At 39.5% G+C, this 21,691-nt stretch overlaps 1 protein-coding gene across 1 annotated transcript in view; it reads left to right on the top strand.

Moving 5' to 3' along the window:
- LOC123757374 (angiotensin-converting enzyme) overlaps positions 1-21,691 on the top strand; it is a 149,393-nt gene that overhangs the window by 95,863 nt on the left and 31,839 nt on the right. The window contains exons 8-9 of the mRNA XM_045740930.2: positions 4,107-4,214; positions 5,576-5,768. Of these exons, the coding sequence (XP_045596886.2) occupies positions 4,107-4,214; positions 5,576-5,768 (301 nt within the window). The remainder of the gene's footprint in view (positions 1-4,106; positions 4,215-5,575; positions 5,769-21,691) is intronic.

Genomic DNA, 21,691 nt, shown 5'->3' with positions numbered 1-21,691 from the left:
TAGTTCGGAAGCGACCTGCAACGGGTCCGCCACAAGAGTATCATGGAGGTGAAGGACCGGTGAAACATCGGGAACGAACTTACCCGCTATCTTGCGGATACGCTTCCAGATCTGGGCCAGAGGGGTTTCGGACGTAATTGTTGAGACATAAGATGCCCAACATTCACGTTTAGCCGTACGGATGGCCCTACGGGCCACCGCACTCGCTTTCCGAAAGAAAAGAAAAGGATCGGTCGTCTGCCTACGGCGGTGCCTCTTCCAGGCTGCACGCTTACAGCGGACAGCCCGAGCACAGTCCGCATTTCACCAGGGAACGCACTTCCGTGGACCCCGAGAGGAAGAGCGAGGAATAGAGCGGAGGGCAGCGTTGAAGACAGTGTCATGAAAAAGGAGGAGAGCGCGAGAGAGAGGCAGAAGGGAGAGGTCAGAGAGAGCAGCACTGAGGGTAAATAGGGTCCAGTCTGCCTTAGCAAACTGCCACCTAGGGAAAGAGAGGGAAGGGCGAAAAGAGAAAAAGGAAACAAGGATGGGGAAATGATCACTTCCATGGAGATCATCAAGAACCTGCCACGTGAAATCTAAGTAAAGAGAAGAAGAGCAGAGAGAAAGATCAAGACAAGAAAGGGTGCGAGTCCGAGAGTCCAAATGAGTGGGCTCACCAGAATTCAGAAGAGACAGGGAAGAAGAGAGGAGAAACGGCTCAAGGAGGCGACCCCAGGTATTTGTCAGAACGTCACCCCAAAGAGAATGACGACAATTGAAGTCACCCAGCAGGAGCACAGGCTCCGGCAAGGAGTCTAGGAGGTGTTTCAAATCAGGAAGAGAGAGCGGGACACTCGGGGGGAGATAAATGGAACAAATTGTGTACCATTTCCCCACAAAGATACGAGCAGCAGAACAATGGAGAGGCGAAGGAAAAAGCAAAGGAACAAAGGGAACATCAGAACGAATCAAGAGAGCAGAAGAATTAGAAGCCCCAGCAATGGCTGGGGGGAGGGGGAGAGAAAGGAATAGCCACGAAAACGACCAGGACGAGCACCAAGCATTGGCTCCTGGAGACAGACACAAAGGGGCGAAAACCGCGAAATCAGAAGTTGGAGTTCGAGGAAATTGGCGTAATAACCTCGAACGTTCCATTGAAGAATGGACAACGACGAGAAGAGAAAGGACAAAAACAGAGAACAAGGAAGAAACAAAGGAGAAAGAGCAACAGAGCACGTTAAAGAATATCAGGGTCAGCAAAGTCAGGGTTCGGGGGCATGGGTAAACTGAGCAAAGACGGAGGGAAGGAAACGGGAGAACAGATCAGAGGTGGGCGGGCGGGGTCCGGAGGAGGAGGACGAGGAGGAGGAGGAGGACGAGGAGGAGGAGGAGGACGAGGAGGAGGAGGAGGAAGAGGAGGAGACAACGGAGAGGAGCAGTCAAGGACAGCAGCAGGAAGAGGGGGAGTAGAAAGAGGGGAGCGCACCTCAGCAAGAGCAGCAACCGAAAGGGTAGCAGGGGCCAAAGAAACCTCCATAGCAGGAACAGGGGGCGCAATCACTGAAACGGGAGGGGAAGGAGCAACAGAGCCAGAAGTAGGAGCTGAGGAAGAAAGCGAAGCCTTCTTACCCGCCGGGAAAGAGGAAGGAGAGGAGCCAGGCTTTCGCTTCTGACTTAAAGAGACCGGTGTCCCAGCAACTACGTACCGGGCAATGGATTCCAGTGTCTCAACAGGAGAAGCCGAACGAGAGCACACACGACGGCCGTTAGGAGAGCGATGGACATCTGCCTGCACCGACAGGCGGTGGGGAGAGCCGATAGATGGAGGAAGAGGATGGGAAGGAGGATCGGAGGGGGACGAGGAAGAAGACACAGGAGACACGACAGACCGGGTAGAAGGAAGGGGAACCCCAGATAGAGGACCAGGAGGAGGACCCTTTGGGAGAGAACCCAAAGGAACAAAGGAGGGGGCAGTGGGCGCATCAGGGTCCAAGGCCCGGAAACGGTTGTGAGTCTGAGGAAGGTGGGAAGGACGAGGAGAGGAAGAGCGCAACACGCGAGCATAAGAGATATTAGCAAAAGGCGGGAGCCGGCGAACCTGGCGTCTCGCCTCAGGAAAAGATAAACGCTCCCGGTGCTTCAAGTTGAGGACGGCTGCCTCAAGCTTGTAATGGACACACGCACGGGAGAAGGTAGGATGGGCCTCACCGCAGTTGAGGCAACGAGCCTGGGGAGAAGTGCACTCCGACTTAGAGTGACCTTCACTCCCACACAAAGGACAGAGAGAGACAGTCCCAGAGCAGCGGAGGGCACCATGCCCAAACCTCCAGCACTTGTTACAAAGTCGAGGAGAAGGAATATACTCCTGGACAGAGCACCTAGCACCAGCAAGAATGACAGAGGATGGAAGGGTCCTACCATCAAAGGTGATCTTCACAACGCGAAGGGGTTGACGGCGACGACCACGAGGGGGACGAGTAAACGAGTCAACCTGGAGGACAGAATGGCCTTGGGCATCAAGGATATGCCGAATATCATCGTGGCAATCCTGCAGATTCCGAACACCGGTTGCAACATGGGGTGGGAGGAGAATAGTGCCAACATTGGCATTCATCTGAACGTTCTTGGAGACCCGAACAGGGATCTCGCCAAGGCAAGATAAGGCAGCCAAGCGGGAAGCCGCATCCTGAGAAGGAGCAGCAACGACACGTGTACCGAGACGAGTGGGGTTGAAAGTAACAGACGCATCCACGGAATCTACAAGATGCCGATGGAGGGAGAAATCGTCAGGAGGCGCAGAATCAAGAGGGAAGAGATCAAAGTATTTGGCCCGTGAAGCAGGACCAAACAAGGCCTGATACGCATCAGCACGGGAAGGAATCGAGCGAGTGCGGTTGGGGCGCGAACGGCGTTGAGAACCCCTAGAGAGAGAGGGGTCAAAAGGCGCAGTAGTCACAACGAAAGACTTAGCCACACCAGGGGACAAAGTGGTCACCACCGGGGGCTGGAGGCTCGACCCAACCACAGAGGAGGGAGGGGAGCTGGGGGAAGAAGTCAGGACGGTCAAAGGAGGAGCAAGGTCGGGGCCCAACGCAGCGGGAGCTACAGAGCCTGGTCTTCCAATACAGGCCGACTCGGGGGCTTGGTCGCCCACCCCACGAGCCTGAGAGGGTACAACGGAAACATTCAACGACATAGAGACGAAAAGTGACAAATTCATCCACGAATGTGCCCCCATACCCACCATGGAGCCACAATTAGAGGCAGGACACCCAACAGGAAGCTATCGCCGATCATGCCGGGGCCCCCTAGGGGTGCGTCGTGAGTATACGCCCCACAAACGCCACCTGAAGAACCGTCAGTCCGTCGAGATCGGGTTCAGCGACGAAAGGGGGATTGACAATAAAAGGTTCCCTTCGCTCGAGACGTTGGGTACTACAGTTCTACGGGTGCAAGAGTATGCCTCCTCAAGCACCCGGGCGTCAAAATAGAAGAAGTCCAAAGAAATAATCCAAAACAAGCAAAAGGTCGGCAGGAAACAACAAGCAGATAGGAGAAGAGGGGGGAGAAAAACGAAACATAAGGAAAAGGAAAAGCGATCCGGCACAATTGGAGAAGACAGCAGCAGGAGTGCAAGACCAGAAAAGGACAGAGGACTGCCCAACGGAGCATCACACTCCGGCAGCCGTCCACCAAGCCCCCTCACGACGCCAACGGGCCGGATGGGGAGGGGGCCTATCCGTCGAAGCCGTAGATGCCAAAACTGTGTTGAGTTTTAAAATCTACCTGGAAAAGATCATAAAGGCAAATGGAGGGGACCTTCAACAACCTGCCGGCTTCCTGTCCTCGTCCAAGGCACTAGGATTAGTGGTAAATCAGGTATTTTGGAGGCAAACTGGCATGGATAGATCACTAGGTTAAAAACATGGATTGGCAGAAATATAGGATAGCAGGTTAGAAAGGACGATAGAAGGTTAGTTAGATACCTTCTTCTGCCAGGTATCACCATCACCGTAAGTTATAAATGGAGAGGTACATATGATGATGAGTTGATACAGTGTATTTGTGCAAAGAAATGATAGTCCAACTGATTCCTTATGTATTCTCCTTTTGTATGTGAACAGGATCAAGCAGTGCACTCAGGTGACAACCGAAGACCTCATCACCATTCACCATGAAATGGGCCACATCCAGTACGACCTCCAGTACCGTAATCAACCTTTCATCTTTAGGTAGGTACCACCATCTTTTCTTCTGCCAGGTACCACCATCTTTTCTTCTGCCAGGTACCACCATCCCTTCTTCTGCCAGGTACCACCATCCCTTCTTCTCCCAGGTACCACCATCCCTCCTTCTGCCAGGTACCACCATCCCTTCTTCTGCCAGGTACCACCATCCCTCCTTCTGCCAGGTACCACCATCCCTCCTTCTGCCAGGTACCACCATCCCTTCTTCTGCCAGGTACCACCATCCCTTCTTCTGCCAGGTACCACCATCCCTTCTTCTGCCAGGTACCACCATCCCTTCTTCTGTCAGGTACCACCATCTCTTCTTCTGTCAGGTACCACCATCCCTTCTTCTGCCAGGTACCACCATCCCTCCTTCTGTCAGGTACCACCATCCCTCCTTCTGCCAGGTACCACCATCCCTTCTTCTGTCAGGTACCACCATCCCTCCTTCTGTCAGGTACCACCATCCCTCCTTCTGTCAGGTACCACCATCCCTCCTTCTGTCAGGTACCACCATCTCTTCTTCTGTCAGGTACCACCATCCCTTCTTCTGTCAGGTACCACCATCCCTTCTTCTGCCAGGTACCACCATCTCTTCTTCTGTCAGGTACCACCATCTCTTCTTCTGTCAGGTACCACCATCCCTTCTTCTGTCAGGTACCACCATCTCTTCTTCTGTCAGGTACCACCATCCCTTCTTCTGCCAGGTACCACCATCCCTTCTTCTGCCAGGTACCACCATCCCTTCTTCTGTCAGGTACCACCACCTTACCATCTTCCGTTGAGTACCAAGACAAACCCTACATGTTGTTGCAGGATGTCCATTGTCTCCATGTAGACACCAGCCTTCCCTCCCACCTTCACTACTGCACGCTTCACATGTCTGTCAACCTCACACCCCTTCACTAACACTAATAGGACACCTGGTGGCTGAGTAGACAGCACTCAGTACTCGTAATCCTGGGGACCGGAGTTCGATCCCCAGTGATGGCAGAGACAAATGGTCAGAGTTTCTTTCACCCTGATGCCCCTGTCACCTAGCAGTAAACACGTACCTGGGAGTTAGACAGCTGTTACGGGCTGCTTCCTGGGGGGTGGGAAAAAAATTGTTGATCGACAGTTGAGAGGCGGGCCGAAAGAGCAGAGCTCAACTCCCTGCAAGCACAACTAGGTGAATACAACTAGGTGGATACTGATCTTCCCAGTGAGGTAACTGAACTCTGTATTCAAAATCTTACATCGAGCCTTAGTTAAATCCACCTTCTCCTAAATTGGGTGTAATATCTCAATGAATTTTTTTACACTAATTTTTTGTTTCACTTGAACCTTTTCTGATTGTTTTTGATAAATGTGTATGATGGCAGAGATGGTGCCAACCCTGGGTTCCACGAGGCGGTGGGGGACGTGTTGGCACTCTCGGCCTCCACACCGCACCATCTTCAGTCCATTGGTCTGCTGGAAGATGTGGATGACTCTTACGAGACAGATATCAACTTCTTGTTCAGTATGGCTCTGGATAAGATCGCTTTTCTGCCCTTTGGATACTTGGTGGATTTGGTAAGTCGTATTTACCAAAGAGTATAAAAAAGATTTACAAAAATTTATAGTAAAATTTATATACAGTTAAGTATATTTAAGACATCATGAGATACATATACGGTGGAACCTCGAATAACGAATTTAATCCGTTCTGGCACCGAGCTCATTATGTGAAATACTCATCTTTCAAAACAAATTTCCCCATTTAAAATAATGGAAATCAAATTAATCCATTCTACCACAGAAAACATCAATATGATATTCAATGTTATAAATAAAGGGGCAGCCTACCTTACATACGCTGAACTACCTGATGTCACTGTCAGCTAGGCTGTTCCGTGTTTCTTAAAAAAAAAAAAAAAAAAAAAAAAAAATTGAAAAACAGAACAAATGTCAAAAAGGTTCGTTTGGTGTTCGGCAGGTAGACTGCTCCATGTTTCTTAAAAAAAAAAATAAAAAAACAGTTGAAACAATTTGAAAAACGGACAAATGCCATATAGGTTTGTTCAGTGTTCGTCAGGTAGGCTGCTCCATTAGGGCAATCTTTCTTTGTTTCAAATGTATTCCATTTGTTTTGTATTTATCATTTATTTCTCAATAATGGAGTAGTCTACCTGACAAACACTAAACAAACCTATATGGCATTTGTCCGTTTTTCAAATTGTTTCAACTTTTTTTTTTTTAATTTTTTATTTTTTTTTTAAGAAACATGGAGCAGTCTACCTGCCGAACACCAAACAAACCTTTTTGACGTATGTTGTTTTTCAAATTTTTCATTTCTTTTTTTTTTAAGAAACACGGAGCAGCCTACCTGACAAACACTGAACAAACCTATTTGACATTTGTTCTTTTTTTTTTTTAAATTTCATTTCTTTTTTCTACAAAAAAGTTAATGCTTTGCAACATCACATCATTAGCATCTTTAAAGAAAAATAAATAATTTATTTGCATCGTCGGAGGCGTCTGAGAATGTGCGAAGCAGCGCGACCCCACCATGTGGTGGTGGTGGTATTCAAACGAGCGCTCGCCAAACGAGACGAATTGTCGGCGATCAGGGCACTCGTTACCCAAATTGTTCACCAATTGAGGCGCTCGTCACTCGAGGTTCTACTGTGTATAATATATACAGTATATATATATATATATATATATATATATATATATATATATATATATGCGAACAAGCCTGAATGGTCCCCAGGACATATGCAACTGAAAACTCACACCCCAGAAGTGACTCGAACCCATACTCCCAGAAGCAACGCATCTGGTATGTACAAGACGCCTTAATCCACTTGACCATCACGACCGGACATAATGAGGTGATAGCCGAGGCTATTTGAACCACCCCACCGCCGGCACTCGGATAGTTATCTTGGGCATAGCATTTTACCAAATCACCTCAAATCTACGTGTTGCCCCAAAGAATGAGGTGATTTGGTAAAATGCTATGCCCAAGATAACTATCCGAGTGCCGGCGGTGGGGTGGTTCAAATAGCCTCGGCTATCACCTCATTATGTCCGGTCGTGATGGTCAAGTGGATTAAGGCGTCTTGTACATACCAGATGCGTTGCTTCTGGGAGTATGGGTTCGAGTCACTTCTGGGGTGTGAGTTTTCAGTTATATATATATATATATATATATATATATATATATATATATATATATATATATATATATATATATATGTCGTACCTAGTAGCCAGAACGCACTTCTCAGCCTACTATGCAAGGCCTGATTTGCCTGATAAGCCAAATTTTCCTGAATTAATATATTTTCTCTAATTTTTTTCTTATGAAATGATAAAACTACCCATTTCATTATGTATGAGGTCAATTTTTTTTTATTGGAGTTAAAATTAACGTAGATATATGACCGAACCTAACCAACCCTACCTAACCTAACCTAACCTATCTTTATAGGTTAGGTTAGGTTAGGTAGCAGAAAAAGTTAGGTTAGGTTAGGTTAGGTAGGTTAGGTAGTCGAAAAAACATTTATTCATGAAAACTTGGCTTATTAGGCAAATCGGGCCTTGCATAGTAGGCCAATAAGTGAGTTCTGGCTATTAAGTACGACATATATATATATATATATATATATATATATATACATATATATATATATATATACATATATATATATATATATACATATATATATATATATATATATATATATATATATATATATATATATATATATATATATATATATATATATATATATATATATATATATATATGTCGTACCTAGTAGCCAGAACTCACTTCTCAGCCTACTATGCAAGGGCCAATTTGCCTAATAAGCCAAGTTTTCATGAATTATTTGTTTTCGACAACCTAACCTACCTTTTTGGGCTACCTAACCTTACCTAACCTATAAAGATAGGTTAGGTTAGGTTAGGTAGGGTTGGTTAGGTTCGGTCATATATCTACGTTAATTTTAACTCCAATAAAAAAAAATTGACCTCATAAATAATGAAATGGGTAGCTTTATCATTTCATAAGAAAAAAATTAGAGAAAATATATTAATTCAGGAAAACTTGGTTTATTAGGCAAATCGGGCCATGCGTAGTAGGCTGAAAAGTGCGTTCTGGCTACTAGGTATGACATATATATATATATATATATATATATATATATATATATATATATATATATATATATATATATATATATATAATCTTATGTTTCTTTTCACTGTCGATGGTAATTGAAAAATCAATTCTCCAAAATTCATTTTTATTTCTAGTATGACGCGATGCTTGAACGCGTTTCGTAATAACTTATTACATTTTCAAAGACTTTAGTTTACACACACACAACTATAACCTGCAAACACTAAACAGAGTTCTTCTATGCTATAATTTTAAACAGGTTTCATCTTATATACCTGCATTTGGGTGAAGTGATATGTTACAACAGTTTTGGATGAGGTGAACAAAACTTTCAACACAAGACAGAACACGAAACAATGGGTATATATTGGGTAAATTAAAGGGAAGAATGGAAGTAACTGCAAAGGGCCTATTGGCCCATATTTCTTGATGCTTCTATATTGGTGCGGATATACCAGATAGGTTAGGTTAGGTAGGGTTGGTTAGATTCGGTCATATATCTTCGTTACTTGTAACTCATATTTAAACAAATTAATTTATACATAATGGACAGATTTAGCATTTCATAAGAAAAAAATAGAAAAATATATAAATTCAGGAAAACTTGGCTTATTAGGCAAATTGGGCCTTGCATAGTAAGCCAAGTATGACATTCTGGCTACTAGGTAATATATATTCTTCACATACCAAAAGAATAGGGGTGGTAGGAGAAGAAAATATCAAAGTGTTCAGTGAGGATCCACAAGGTCTTCTCTGAGTACTCTTTATTTTCTTCTCCAAGGCTATGGGTCCCTACACTTGCACCAGAGGTGGTACCCCTATTATATATATATATATATATATATATATATATATATATATATATATATATATATATATATATATATATATATATATATGTCGTACCTAGTAGCCAGAACTCACTTCTCAGCCTACTATTCAAGGCCCGATTTGCCTAATAAGCCAAGTTTTCCTGAATTAATATATTTACTATAATTTTTTTCTTATGAAATGATAAAGCAACCCTTTTCTCTATGTATGAGGTCAATTTTTTTTTATTTGAGTTAAAATTAACGTAGATATATGACCGAACCTAACCAACCCTACCTAACCTAACCTAACCAATATTTATAGGTAAGGTTAGGTTAGGTAGCCAAAAAAAAGCTAGGTTAGGTTAGGTAGGTTAGGTAGACGAAAAAACATTAATTCATGAAAACTTGGCTTATTAGGCAAATCGGGCCTTGAATAGTAGGCTGAGAAGTGCGTTCTTGCTATTAGGTACGACATATATATATATATATATATATATATATATATATATATATATATAACTTTTTAACACTCAACCCACCAGGAGACTCGAACCCTAGCCCACAGAGTGGCAGGTACACACTGTATCCGCTAAATGGGGATAGAAATGAAGAAGACAGAAATTCTTTTTTTTACAAAGTGACAGGGACTGGAAAGCTTGTGAAATGGTACATAAAAACAAAGCAACAAGATCAGTAGTGGAAGGGGGAGTAAAGAGCAAAGGAAAAGGGAACATGTTCCTGAAAATTGTATATACCAACATAGATGGAGTGAGGTCAAAAACTTTGGAGTTGCAAGATATAATCCAGCTTAGGGTCCCAGATATTGTTGCATTATCAGAAACGAAACTTGAAGGAAATATAATAAATGAAGTCATATTCCCAAGAGGCTACTCAGTTTGGAGACGTGACAGGAAAACTAGGAAGGGAGGAGGAGTGGCTGTACTGGTGAAAAAACACCTGAAGGTAAAAGAGTTAATATTTGAAAACCCTCGAGATATTGACATAATGGCATTGCAGGTCTGGAATCAGGATGATAACCTGATAATTGTAAATACCTACAGCCCACCAGCAAGCAACACGTGGACAAAGGAAGAACTGGATGACAAACGAGAGGGCCTCATAATGGTCATGAGAGATATTATTGTACAAGCAGATAAAGATAAATCACGACTGTTGATACTGGGGGACTTCAACTTTAGAGCAATAGACTGGGAGGCCTATGAAGCAAGAACGGAGGACTTTTGGACATGCAGATTTGTGAACCTCATTCTGGAGACATTCTTGTATCAACACATAAAGCAAGCCACAAGAATGAGGGAAGGAGATATACCGTCAGTACTGGATCTAGTATTCACCAGGAAAGAAGAAGAGATTTTTGACATCCAGTACCTTCCTCCCTTGGGAAAGAGTGATCACGTCCTGTTAGACATTAAATATGCTTTAAGATATCATCTAGAAGAAAATGGGGACATTGAAACAGTTGATAAACTCGATTTAAAGAGAGGCAACTATGGGGAACTTCGAAATTTTTTTAATGAGTGTAATTGGACAGAATTGTTGCTAGGCAGGGAAGTAAATGAAATGTATGCCAAATTTTTAAAACTATACGAGGAAGGCACACAAACATTCATACCAAAACAGAGATGCAGGACCAGAAAACAGGATTGGTTCGACAGAAATTGTGAGAGGGCAAGAGACCAAAACACACAAAAATGGAATCAGTATAGGAAGAGGCCAAACCCCCAAACATACCAGCGATACAAAGATGCGAGAAACAATTATACAGCAGTAAGGAGAGAGGCAGAAAGAAATTTTGAAAAAGGGATAGCAGATAAATGTAAAACAGAACCAGGCCTATTCTACAAATTCATAAACAACAAATTGCAGGTAAAGGATAATATCCAGAGGTTGGAAATGGGAAACAGATTCACGGAAAATGAAAAGGAAATGTGTGAAACATTAAATGAAAAGTTCCAAAGTGTGTTTGTACAAAATGAAATCTTCAGAGAACCAGACACAATAAGAATTCCAGAGAACAACATAGAGCGGATAGAGGTGTCTAGAGATGAAGTGGAAAATATGCTAAAGGAGCTCGGGAGGAACAAAGCAGCTGGCCCAGATGGCGTTTCACCATGGGTTCTGAGAGAATGTGCATCTGAGCTCAGCATTCCACTTCACCTGATCTTTCAGGCATCCCTGTGTACAGGAATCGTAGCAGACGTGTGGAAACAGGCTAACATAGTTCCAATCTACAAAAGTGGCAGCAGGGAAGACCCCCTCAATTATAGACCTGTATCATTGACAAGTGTAATAGTGAAAGTATTGGAAAAGCTAATCAAAACTAAATGGGTAGAACACCTGGAGAGAAATGATATAATATCAGACAGACAGTATGGTTTTCGATCAGGAAGATCCTGTGTATCGAATTTACTCAGTTTCTATGATCGAGCCACAGAGATATTACAGGAAAGAGATGGCTGGGTTGACTGCATCTATCTGGACCTAAAAAAGGCTTTCGACAGAGTTCCACATAAGAGGTTGTTCTGGAAACTGGAAAATATTGGAGGGGTGACAGGTAAGCTTCTATCATGGATGAAAAATTTTCTGACTGATAGAAAAATGTGGGCAGTAATCAGAGGCAATGTATCGGAATGGAGAAATGTCACAAGTGGAGTACCACAGGGTTCAGTTCTTGCACCAGTGATGTTTATTGTGTACATAAATGATCTACCAGTTGGTATACAGAATTATATGAACATGTTTGCTGATGATGCTAAGATAATAGGAAGGATAAGAAATTTAGATGATTGTCATGTCCTTCAAGAAGACCTGGACAAAATAAGTATATGGAGCACCACTTGGCAAATGGAATTTAATGTTAATAAATGTCATGTTATGGAATGTGGAATAGGAGAACATAGACCCCACACAACCTATATATTATGTGAGAAATCTTTAAAGAATTCTGATAAAGAAAGAGATCTAGGAGTGGTTCTAGATAGAAAACTATCACCTGAGGACCACATTAAGAATATTGTGCAAGGAGCCTATGCAATGCTTTCTAACTTCAGAATTGCATTTAAATACATGGATGGCGATATACTAAAGAAATTGTTCATGACTTTTGTTAGGCCAAAGCTAGAATATGCAGCTGTTGTGTGGTGCCCATATCTTAAGAAGCACATCAACAAACTGGAAAAGGTGCAAAGACATGCTACTAAGTGGCTCCCAGAACTGAAGGGCAAGAGCTACGAGGAGAGGTTAGAAGCATTAAATATGCCAAAACTAGAAGACAGAAGAAAAAGAGGTGATATGATCACTACGTACAAAATAGTAACAGGAATTGATAAAATCGACAGGGAAGACTTCCCGAGACCTGGAACTTCAAGAACAAGAGGCCATAGATTTAAACTAGCTAAACACAGATGCCGAAGAAATATAAGAAAATTCACCTTCGCAAATAGAGTGGTAGACGGTTGGAACAAGTTAAGTGAGAAGGTGGTGGAGGCCAAGACCGTCAGTAGTTTCAAAGCGTTATATGACAGAGTGCTGGGAAGACGGGACACCACGAGCGTAGCTCTCATCCTGTAACTACACTTAGGTAATTACACTTAGGTAATTACCATACTTCAAAGCCATTAAGAGAGGTAGGAATTCTGGGGTATTTAACCCACAGAATTTACACTGAGTTTTCCCACATAACAGGGCTCGATTAATGAACACCAGAGGTCCTTCATCATCTCATTGCCTGGGAGAGAATGGAGTTCTGTGGGTTAAATACCCCAGAATTCCTACCTCTCTTAATGGCTTTGAAGTATGGTGCAGTAGATACAGTGTATACCTGCCACTCTGTGGGCCAGGGTTCGAGTCTCCTGGTGGGTTGAGTGTTAGAAAGTTATAAACTTCAGCTTGCAAGTTATAGGCAAGTCTGTGCATTGAATATATATATATATATATTATATATATATATATATATATATATATATATATATATATATATATATATATGTCGTACCTAGTAGCCAGAACTCACTTCTCTGCCTACTATGCAAGGCCCGATTTGCCTAATAAGGCAAGTTTTCATGAATTAATTATTTTTCGACTACCTAACGTACCTAACCTAACCTAACCTAACTTTTTCGGCTACCTAACCTAACGTAACCTATAAAGATAGGTTAGGTAGGGTTGGTTGGGTTCGGTCATATATCTACGTTAATTTTAACTCCAATAAAAAAAAATTGACCTCATACGTAATGAAATGGGTAGCTTTATCATTTCATAAGAAAAAAATTATACAAAATATATTAATTCAGGAAAACTTGGCTTATTAGGCAAATCGGGCCTTTCATAATAGGCCGAGTACGACGTTCTGGCTACTAGGTACGACATATATATATATATATATATATATATATATATATATATATATATATATATATATATATATATATATATATATGTCGTACCTAGTAGCCAGAACGCACTTCTCAGCCTACTATGCAAGGCTCGATTTGCCTAATAAGCCAAGTTTTCATGAATTAATATATTTTCTCTAATTTTTTTCTTATGAAATGATAAAGCTACCCATTTCATTATGTATGAGGTGATTTTTTTTTCATTGGAGTTAAAATTAACGTAGATATATGACCGAACCTATCCAACCCTACCTAACCTAACCTAACCTATCTTTATAGGTTAGGTTAGGTTAGGTAGCCAAAAAAGTTAGGTTAGGTTAGGTAGTCGAAAAAACATTAATTCATGAAAACTTGGCTTATTAGGCAAATCGGGCCTTGCATAGTAGGCTGAGAAGTGTGTTCTGGCTACTAGGTACGATATATATATATATATATATATATATATATGTGTGTGTGTGTGTGTGTGTATATCACGAAAATAAACACGTGATTAGAAATGTGACAATGTCAGACCACGGAGGAAAAATGAAACAGGAATTTCCTTAAGTACTTTCGTATATTAATACATCTTCAGAAGGAGTGATTTTACAGATCGAGTGATGGGTATAAATAGGCAGGAGAGAATGGTGAAGTGAGGTGAGGTACAATATGTGGACAACGCAGACGGCCCATTGGCCCATCAGATGCACCCAATTGGCAACATCTGATGAAGCCCAATGGCCCATCTGATGCAGCAAACTCACAAAGGCACAATACATAGATAATTATAGCATAAAATGGTAAATATATACAATGAATTAGTGAGACAAATGTGTTCCAATGATCCTACTTAAATCGCCCTTTAACTGATCTATTAAAAATGGATCTAAGTTATATAGACCACTGCTAATATTCAAATTACTTTCTTTTGTGAACTGTATCAAAGCAGATTCAATTATGTTTCTGTTATAGGTGCTTTTACAATTTGTTATTGAAGAAGCACTCTCCCAATCAATTTGGTGAGCTTTTTCTGTCAAATGAACAAACAAAGCATTAGACAATTGGCCATGTCTTACAGAGTATTTATGTTGCGATATTCTACATTTTAAATCTTTAGATGTTTGCCCAACATAGAACTTATTACATTCCTTACAAGGTATTTTATAAATGACACAATTATCACTACGAGGGCTGTTCCTAACTAATAGCTTACCAACAGCGTTTTCGTAGCTAAACATTACATCTATATTAAAAAGTTTCAAGGCCTTGACAATATTCTCAAACCCAGAGAAATATGGTAAACATAACACATTCTTTGGGCGAATCCTTTCACTGCATACATTATTATAATATGTACGACGTGCTTTGTTACGGCAAACTTCCAAAAAATTCAGTGGGTAACAAAGCTTAAGACCAATCGAATCAATATTCTTAAACTCTTCGTCTAAGAATTCTGGACTCACAACTCGAAGAGCTCTTAGATACATTGAAGAAAAAATTGACTTTTTCACATTGTGAAAAAATTGTGCTCTTCGAGTTGTGAGTCCAGAATTCTTAGACGAAGAGTTTAAGAATATTGATTCGATTGGTCTTAAGCTTTGTTACCCACTGAATTTTTTGGAAGTTTGCCGTAACAAAGCACGTCGTACATATTATAATAATGTATGCAGTGAAAGGATTCGCCCAAAGAACGTGTTATGTTTACCATATTTCTCTGGGTTTGAGAATATTGTCAAGGCCTTGAAACTTTTTAATATAGATGTAATGTTTAGCTACGAAAACGCTGTTGGTAAGCTATTAGTTAGGATCAGCCCTCGTAGTGATAATTGTGTCATTTATAAAATACCTTGTAAGGAATGTAATAAGTTCTATGTTGGGCAAACATCTAAAGATTTAAAATGTAGAATATCGCAACATAAATACTCTGTAAGACATGGCCAATTGTCTAATGCTTTGTTTGTTCATTTGTCAGAAAATGCTCACCAAATTGATTGGGAGAGTGCTTCTTCAATAACAAATTGTAAAAGCACCTATAACAGAAACATAATTGAATCTGCTTTGATACAGATCACAAAAGAAAGTAATTTGAATATTAGCAGTGGTCTATATAACTTAGATCCATTTTTAATAGATCAGTTAAAGGGCGATTTAAGTAGGATCATTGGAACACATTTGTCTCACTAATTCATTGTATATATTTACCATTTTATGCTATAATTATCTATGTATTGTGCCTTTGTGAGTTTGCTGCATCAGATGGACCATTGGGCTTCATCAGATGTTGCCAATTGGGTGCATCTGATGGGCCAATGGGCCGTCTGCGTTGTCCACGTATTGTACCTCACCTCACTTCACCATTCTCTCCTGCCTATTTATACCCATCACTCGATGTGTAAAATCACTCCTTCTGAAGATGTATTAATATACGAAAGTACTTAAGGAAATTCCTGTTTCATTTTTCCTCCGTGGTCTGACATTGTCATATATATATATATATATATATATATATATATATATATATATATATATATATATATATATATATATATATATATATATATATATATATATGTCGTACCTAATAGCCAGAACGCACTTCTCAGCCTACTATGCAAGGCCTGATTTGCCTAATAAGCCAAGTTTTCCTGAATTAATATATTTTCTCTAATTTTTTTCTTATGAAATGATAAAGCTACCCATTTCATAATGTATCAGGTCAATTTTTTTTTATTGGAGTTAAAATTAACGTAGCTATATGACCAAACCTAACCAACCCTACCTAACCTAACCTAACCTTTCTTTATAGGTTAGATTAGGTTAGGTAACCGAAAAAGTTAGGTTAGGTTAGGTTAGGTAGGTTAGGTTGTCGAAAAACAATTAATTCATGAAAACTAAGCTTATTAGGCAAATTGGGCCTTGCATAGTAGGCTGAGAAGTGCATTCTGGCTACTAGGTACGACATATATATATATATGTCGTACCTAGTAGCCAGAATGCACTTCTCAGCCTACTATGCAAGGCCCAATTTGCCTAATAAGCCAAGTTTTCATGAATTAATGTATTTTCGACTACCTAACCTACCTAACCTAACCTAACCTAACTTTTTCTGCTACCTAACCTAACCTAACCTATAAAGATAGGTTAGGTTAGGTTAGGTAGGGTTGGTTAGGTTCGGTCATATATCTACGCTAATTTTAACTTCAATAAAAGAAAATTGACCTCATACATAATGAAATGGGTAGCTTTATCATTTCATAAGAAAAAAAATAGAGAAAGTATATTAATTCATGAAAACTTGGCTTATTAGGCAAATCGGGCCTTGCATAGTAGGCTGAAAAGTGCGTTCTGGCTATTAGGTACGACATATATATATATATATATATATATATATATATATATATATGACAATGTCAGACCACGGAGGAAAAATGAAACAGGAATTTCCTTAAGTACTTAAGGAAATAAGTACTAAGTACTAGTATAAATAAGTACTAGTAGTAAATAAGTACTAGTATAAATACTAGTACTTTCTACTAGTATTATAATATTTCTATTTCTAATATTTCTACTAGTACTAGTATAAATAAGTACTAGTAGAAATAAGTATAAGTACTTTCCTTATATATATATGTATATATATATATATATATATATATATATATATATATATATATATATATATATATATATATTAGTATATTTTGGTAGCAGTCTTTCCTGTAGACATATATTATTAAATATGACCGAAAAAGTAAGATTAATAATTCTAACACGAATTTTCTCAATCTTTCGTACATTATGCTTCACTGTTGGAGGTAAATCAAAAATCACTTCTCCAAAATTCATTTTTATTTCTAGTCTGACACGACACGGGCGCGTTTCGTAAAACTTATTACATTTTCAAAGACTTCACAAATACACAACTGATTAGAACTTACGTATCTCTAATTTTATATCTACATTTGAGTGAGGTGGGAGGGGTGATGTGGCATTAACACAAGACAGAACAAGAGGGGATATTAATAGGGTATTAAAAGTATCAACACAAGACAGAACAGAAACAATGGGTATTGAATAGAAGTGTTTGTAGAAAGCCTATTGGTCCATATTTCTTGATGCTTCTATATTGGAGCGGAGTCTTGAGGTGGGTAGAATATAGTTGTGCAATAATTGGCTGTTGATTGCTGGTGTTGACTTCTTGATGTGTAGTGCCTCGCAAACGTCAAGCCGCCTGCTATCGCTGTATCTATCGATGATTTCTGTGTTGTTTACTAGGATTTCTAGTACTAGAAATCCTAGTAAACAACACAGAAATCATCGATAGATACAGCGATAGCAGGCGGCTTGACGTTTGCGAGGCACTACACATCAAGAAGTCAACACCAGCAATCAACAGCCAATTATTGCACAACTATATTCTACCCACCTCAAGACTCCGCTCCAATATAGAAGCATCAAGAAATATGGACCAATAGGCTTTCTACAAACACTTCTATTCAATACCCATTGTTTCTGTTCTGTCTTGTGTTGATACTTTTAATACCCTATTAATATCCCCTCTTGTTCTGTCTTGTGTTAATGCCACATCACCCCTCCCACCTCACTCAAATGTAGATATAAAATCAGAGATACGTAAGTTCTAATCAGTTGTGTATGTGTGAAGTCTTTGAAAATGTAATAAGTTTTACGAAACGCGCCCGTGTCGCGTCAGACTAGAAATAAAAATGAATTTTGGAGAAGTGATTTTTGATTTACCTCCAACAGTGAAGCGTAATGTACGAAAGATTGAGAAAATTCGTGTTAGAATTATTAATCTTACTTTTTCGGTCATATTTAATAATATATATATATATCGTACCTAGTAGCCAGAACGCACTTCTCGGCCTACTATGCAAGGCCCAATTTGCCTAATAGGCCGAGTGATTTTCTTTATTTTCCATAAATTGTTTCCAATTGGTTTATTTGAATTATTATTATTATATTATATTTAGAACATAAATTATTGACTTAATTTTGTTAGTTTAGGTTATGTTAAGATAGGTTAGGTTAGGTTAGGTAGGGTTGGTTAGGTTCGGTCATATATCTACGTTAGCTTTAACTCAAATTTAAATAAAAAATAACTCATACATAATGAAATAGATAGGTTTATCATTTCATAAGAAAAAAATATTGAAAAATATATAAATTCATGACAACTTGGCTTATTAGGCAAATCGGGCCTTACATAGTAGGCCGAGTACAACGTTCTGGCTACTAGGTACAACATATATATATATATATATATATATATATATGTCGTACCTAATAACCAGAACGCTCTTCTCAACCTACTATTCAAGGCCCGATTTGCCTAATAAGCCAAGTTTTCATGAATTAATGTTTTTTCGTCTACCTAACCTACCTAACCTAACCTAACCTAGCTTTTTTTGGCTACCTAACCTAACCTAACCTATAAAGATAGGTTAGGTTAGGTTAGGTAGGGTTGGTTAGGTTTGGTCATATATCTACGTTAATTTTAACTCCAATAAAAAAAAAATGACCTCATACATAGAGAAAAGGGTTGCTTTATCATTTCATAAGAAAAAAATTATAGTAAATATATTAATTCAGGAAAACTTGGCTTATTAGGCAAATCGGGCCTTGAATAGTAGGCTGAGAAGTGAGTTCTGGCTACTAGGTACGACATATATATATATATATATATATATATATATATATATATATATATATGTCGTACCTAGTAGCCAGAACTCACTTCTCAGCCTACTATTCAAGGCCCGATTTGCCTAATAAGCCAAGTTTTCCTGAATTAATATATTTACTATAATTTTTTTCTTATGAAATGATAAAGCAACCCTTTTCTCTATGTATGAGGTCAATTTTTTTTTATTGGAGTTAAAATTAATGTAGATATATGACCGAACCTAACCAACCCTACCTAACCTAACCTAACCTATATTTATAGGTAAGGTTAGGTTAGGTAGCCAAAAAAAGCTAGGTTAGGTTAGGTTAGGTAGGTTAGGTAGACGAAAAAACATTAATTCATGAAAACTTGGCTTATTAGGCAAATCGGGCCTTGAATAGTAGGCTGAGAAGTGCGTTCTGGCTATTAGGTACGACATATATATATATATATATATATATATATATATATATATATATATATATATATATATATATATATATATATATATATATATATATGTCGTACCTAGTAGCCAGAATGCACTTCTCAGCCTACTATGCAAGGCCCGATTTGCCTAATAAGCCAAGTTTTCATGAATTAATGTGTTTTCGACTACCTAACCTACCTAACCTAACCTAACTTTTTTCGGCTACCTAACCTAACCTAACCTATAAAGATAGGTTAGGTTAGGTAGGGTTGGTTAGGTTCGGTCATATATCTACGTTAATTTTAACTCCAATAAAAAAAAATTGACCTCATACATAATGAAATGGGTAGCTTTATCATTTCATAAGAAAAAAATTAGAGAAAATATATTATTTCAGGAAAACTTTGCTTATTAGGCAAATCGGGCCTTGCATAGTAGGCTGAGAAGTGTGTTCTGGCTACTAGGTACGACATATATATATATATATATATATATGTGTGTGTGTGTGTGTGTAATTACCTAAGTAATTACCTAAGTGTAGTTACAGGATGAGAGCTACGCTCGTGGTGTCCCGTCTTCCCAGCACTCTTTGTCATATAACGCTTTGAAACTACTGACGGTCTTGGCCTCCACCACCTTCTCACTTAACTTGTTCCAACCGTCTACCACTCTATTTGCGAAGGTGAATTTTCTTATATTTCTTCGGCATCTGTGTTTAGCTAGTTTAAATCTATGACCTCTTGTTCTTGAAGTGCCAGGTCTCAGGAAATCTTCCCTGTCGATTTTATCAATTCCTGTTACTATTTTGTATGTAGTGATCATATCACCTCTTTTTCTTCTGTCTTCTAGTTTTGGCATGTTTAATGCTTCCAACCTCTCCTCGTAGGTCTTGCCCTTCAGTTCTGGGAGCCACTTCGTAGCATGTCTTTGCACCTTTTCCAGTTTGTTGATGTGCTTCTTAAGATATGGGCACCACACAACAACTGCATATTCTAGCTTTGGCCTAACAAAAGTCATGAACAATTTCTTTAGTGTATCGCCATCCATGTATTTAAATGCAATTCTGAAGTTAGAAAGCATCGCATAGGCTCCTTGCACAATATTCTTTATGTGGTCCTCAGGTGATAGTTTTCTATCTAGAACCACCCCTAGATCTCTTTCTTTATCAGAATTCTTTAAAGATTTCTCACATAATATATAGGTTGTATGGGGTCTATGTTCTCCTATTCCACATTCCATAACATGACATTTATTAACATTAAATTCCATTTGCCAGGTGGTGCTTCATATACTTATTTTGTCCAGGTCTTCTTGAAGGGCATGACAATCATCTAAATTTCTTATCCTTCCTATTATCTTAGCATCATCAGCAAACATGTTCATATAATTCTGTATACCAACTGGTAGATCATTTATGTACACAATAAACATCACTGGTGCAAGAACTGAACCCTGTGGTACTCCACTTGTGACATTTCTCCATTCCGATACATTGCCTCTGATTATTGCCCTCATTTTTCTATCAGTCAGAAAATTTTTCATCCATGATAGAAGCTTACCTGTCACCCCTCCAATATTTTCCAGTTTCCAGAACAACCTCTTATGTGGAACTCTGTCAAAAGCCTTTTTTAGGTCCAGATTGATGCAGTCAACCCAACCATCTCTTTCCTGTAATATCTCTGTGGCTCGATCATAGAAACTGAGTAAATTCGATACACACGATCTTCCAGATCGAAAACCATACTGTCTGTCTGATATTATATCATTTCTCTCCAGGTGTTCTACCCATTTAGTTTTGATTAGCTTTTCCAATACTTTCACTATTACACTTGTCAATGATACAGGTCTATAATTGAGGGGGTCTTCCCTGCTGCCACTTTTGTAGATTGGAACTATGTTAGCCTGTTTCCACACGTCTGCTACGATTCCTGTACACAGGGATGCCTGAAAGATCAGGTGAAGTGGAATGCTGAGCTCAGATGCACATTCTCTCAGAACCCAT

The sequence above is a fragment of the Procambarus clarkii genome, chromosome 22 (assembly GCF_040958095.1).
Source record: "Procambarus clarkii isolate CNS0578487 chromosome 22, FALCON_Pclarkii_2.0, whole genome shotgun sequence".
Taxonomy (NCBI): Eukaryota; Metazoa; Arthropoda; class Malacostraca; order Decapoda; family Cambaridae; genus Procambarus; species Procambarus clarkii.
Note: the sequence above shows the minus strand (reverse complement) of the source record. Positions and strands in the feature narration are given on the sequence as shown.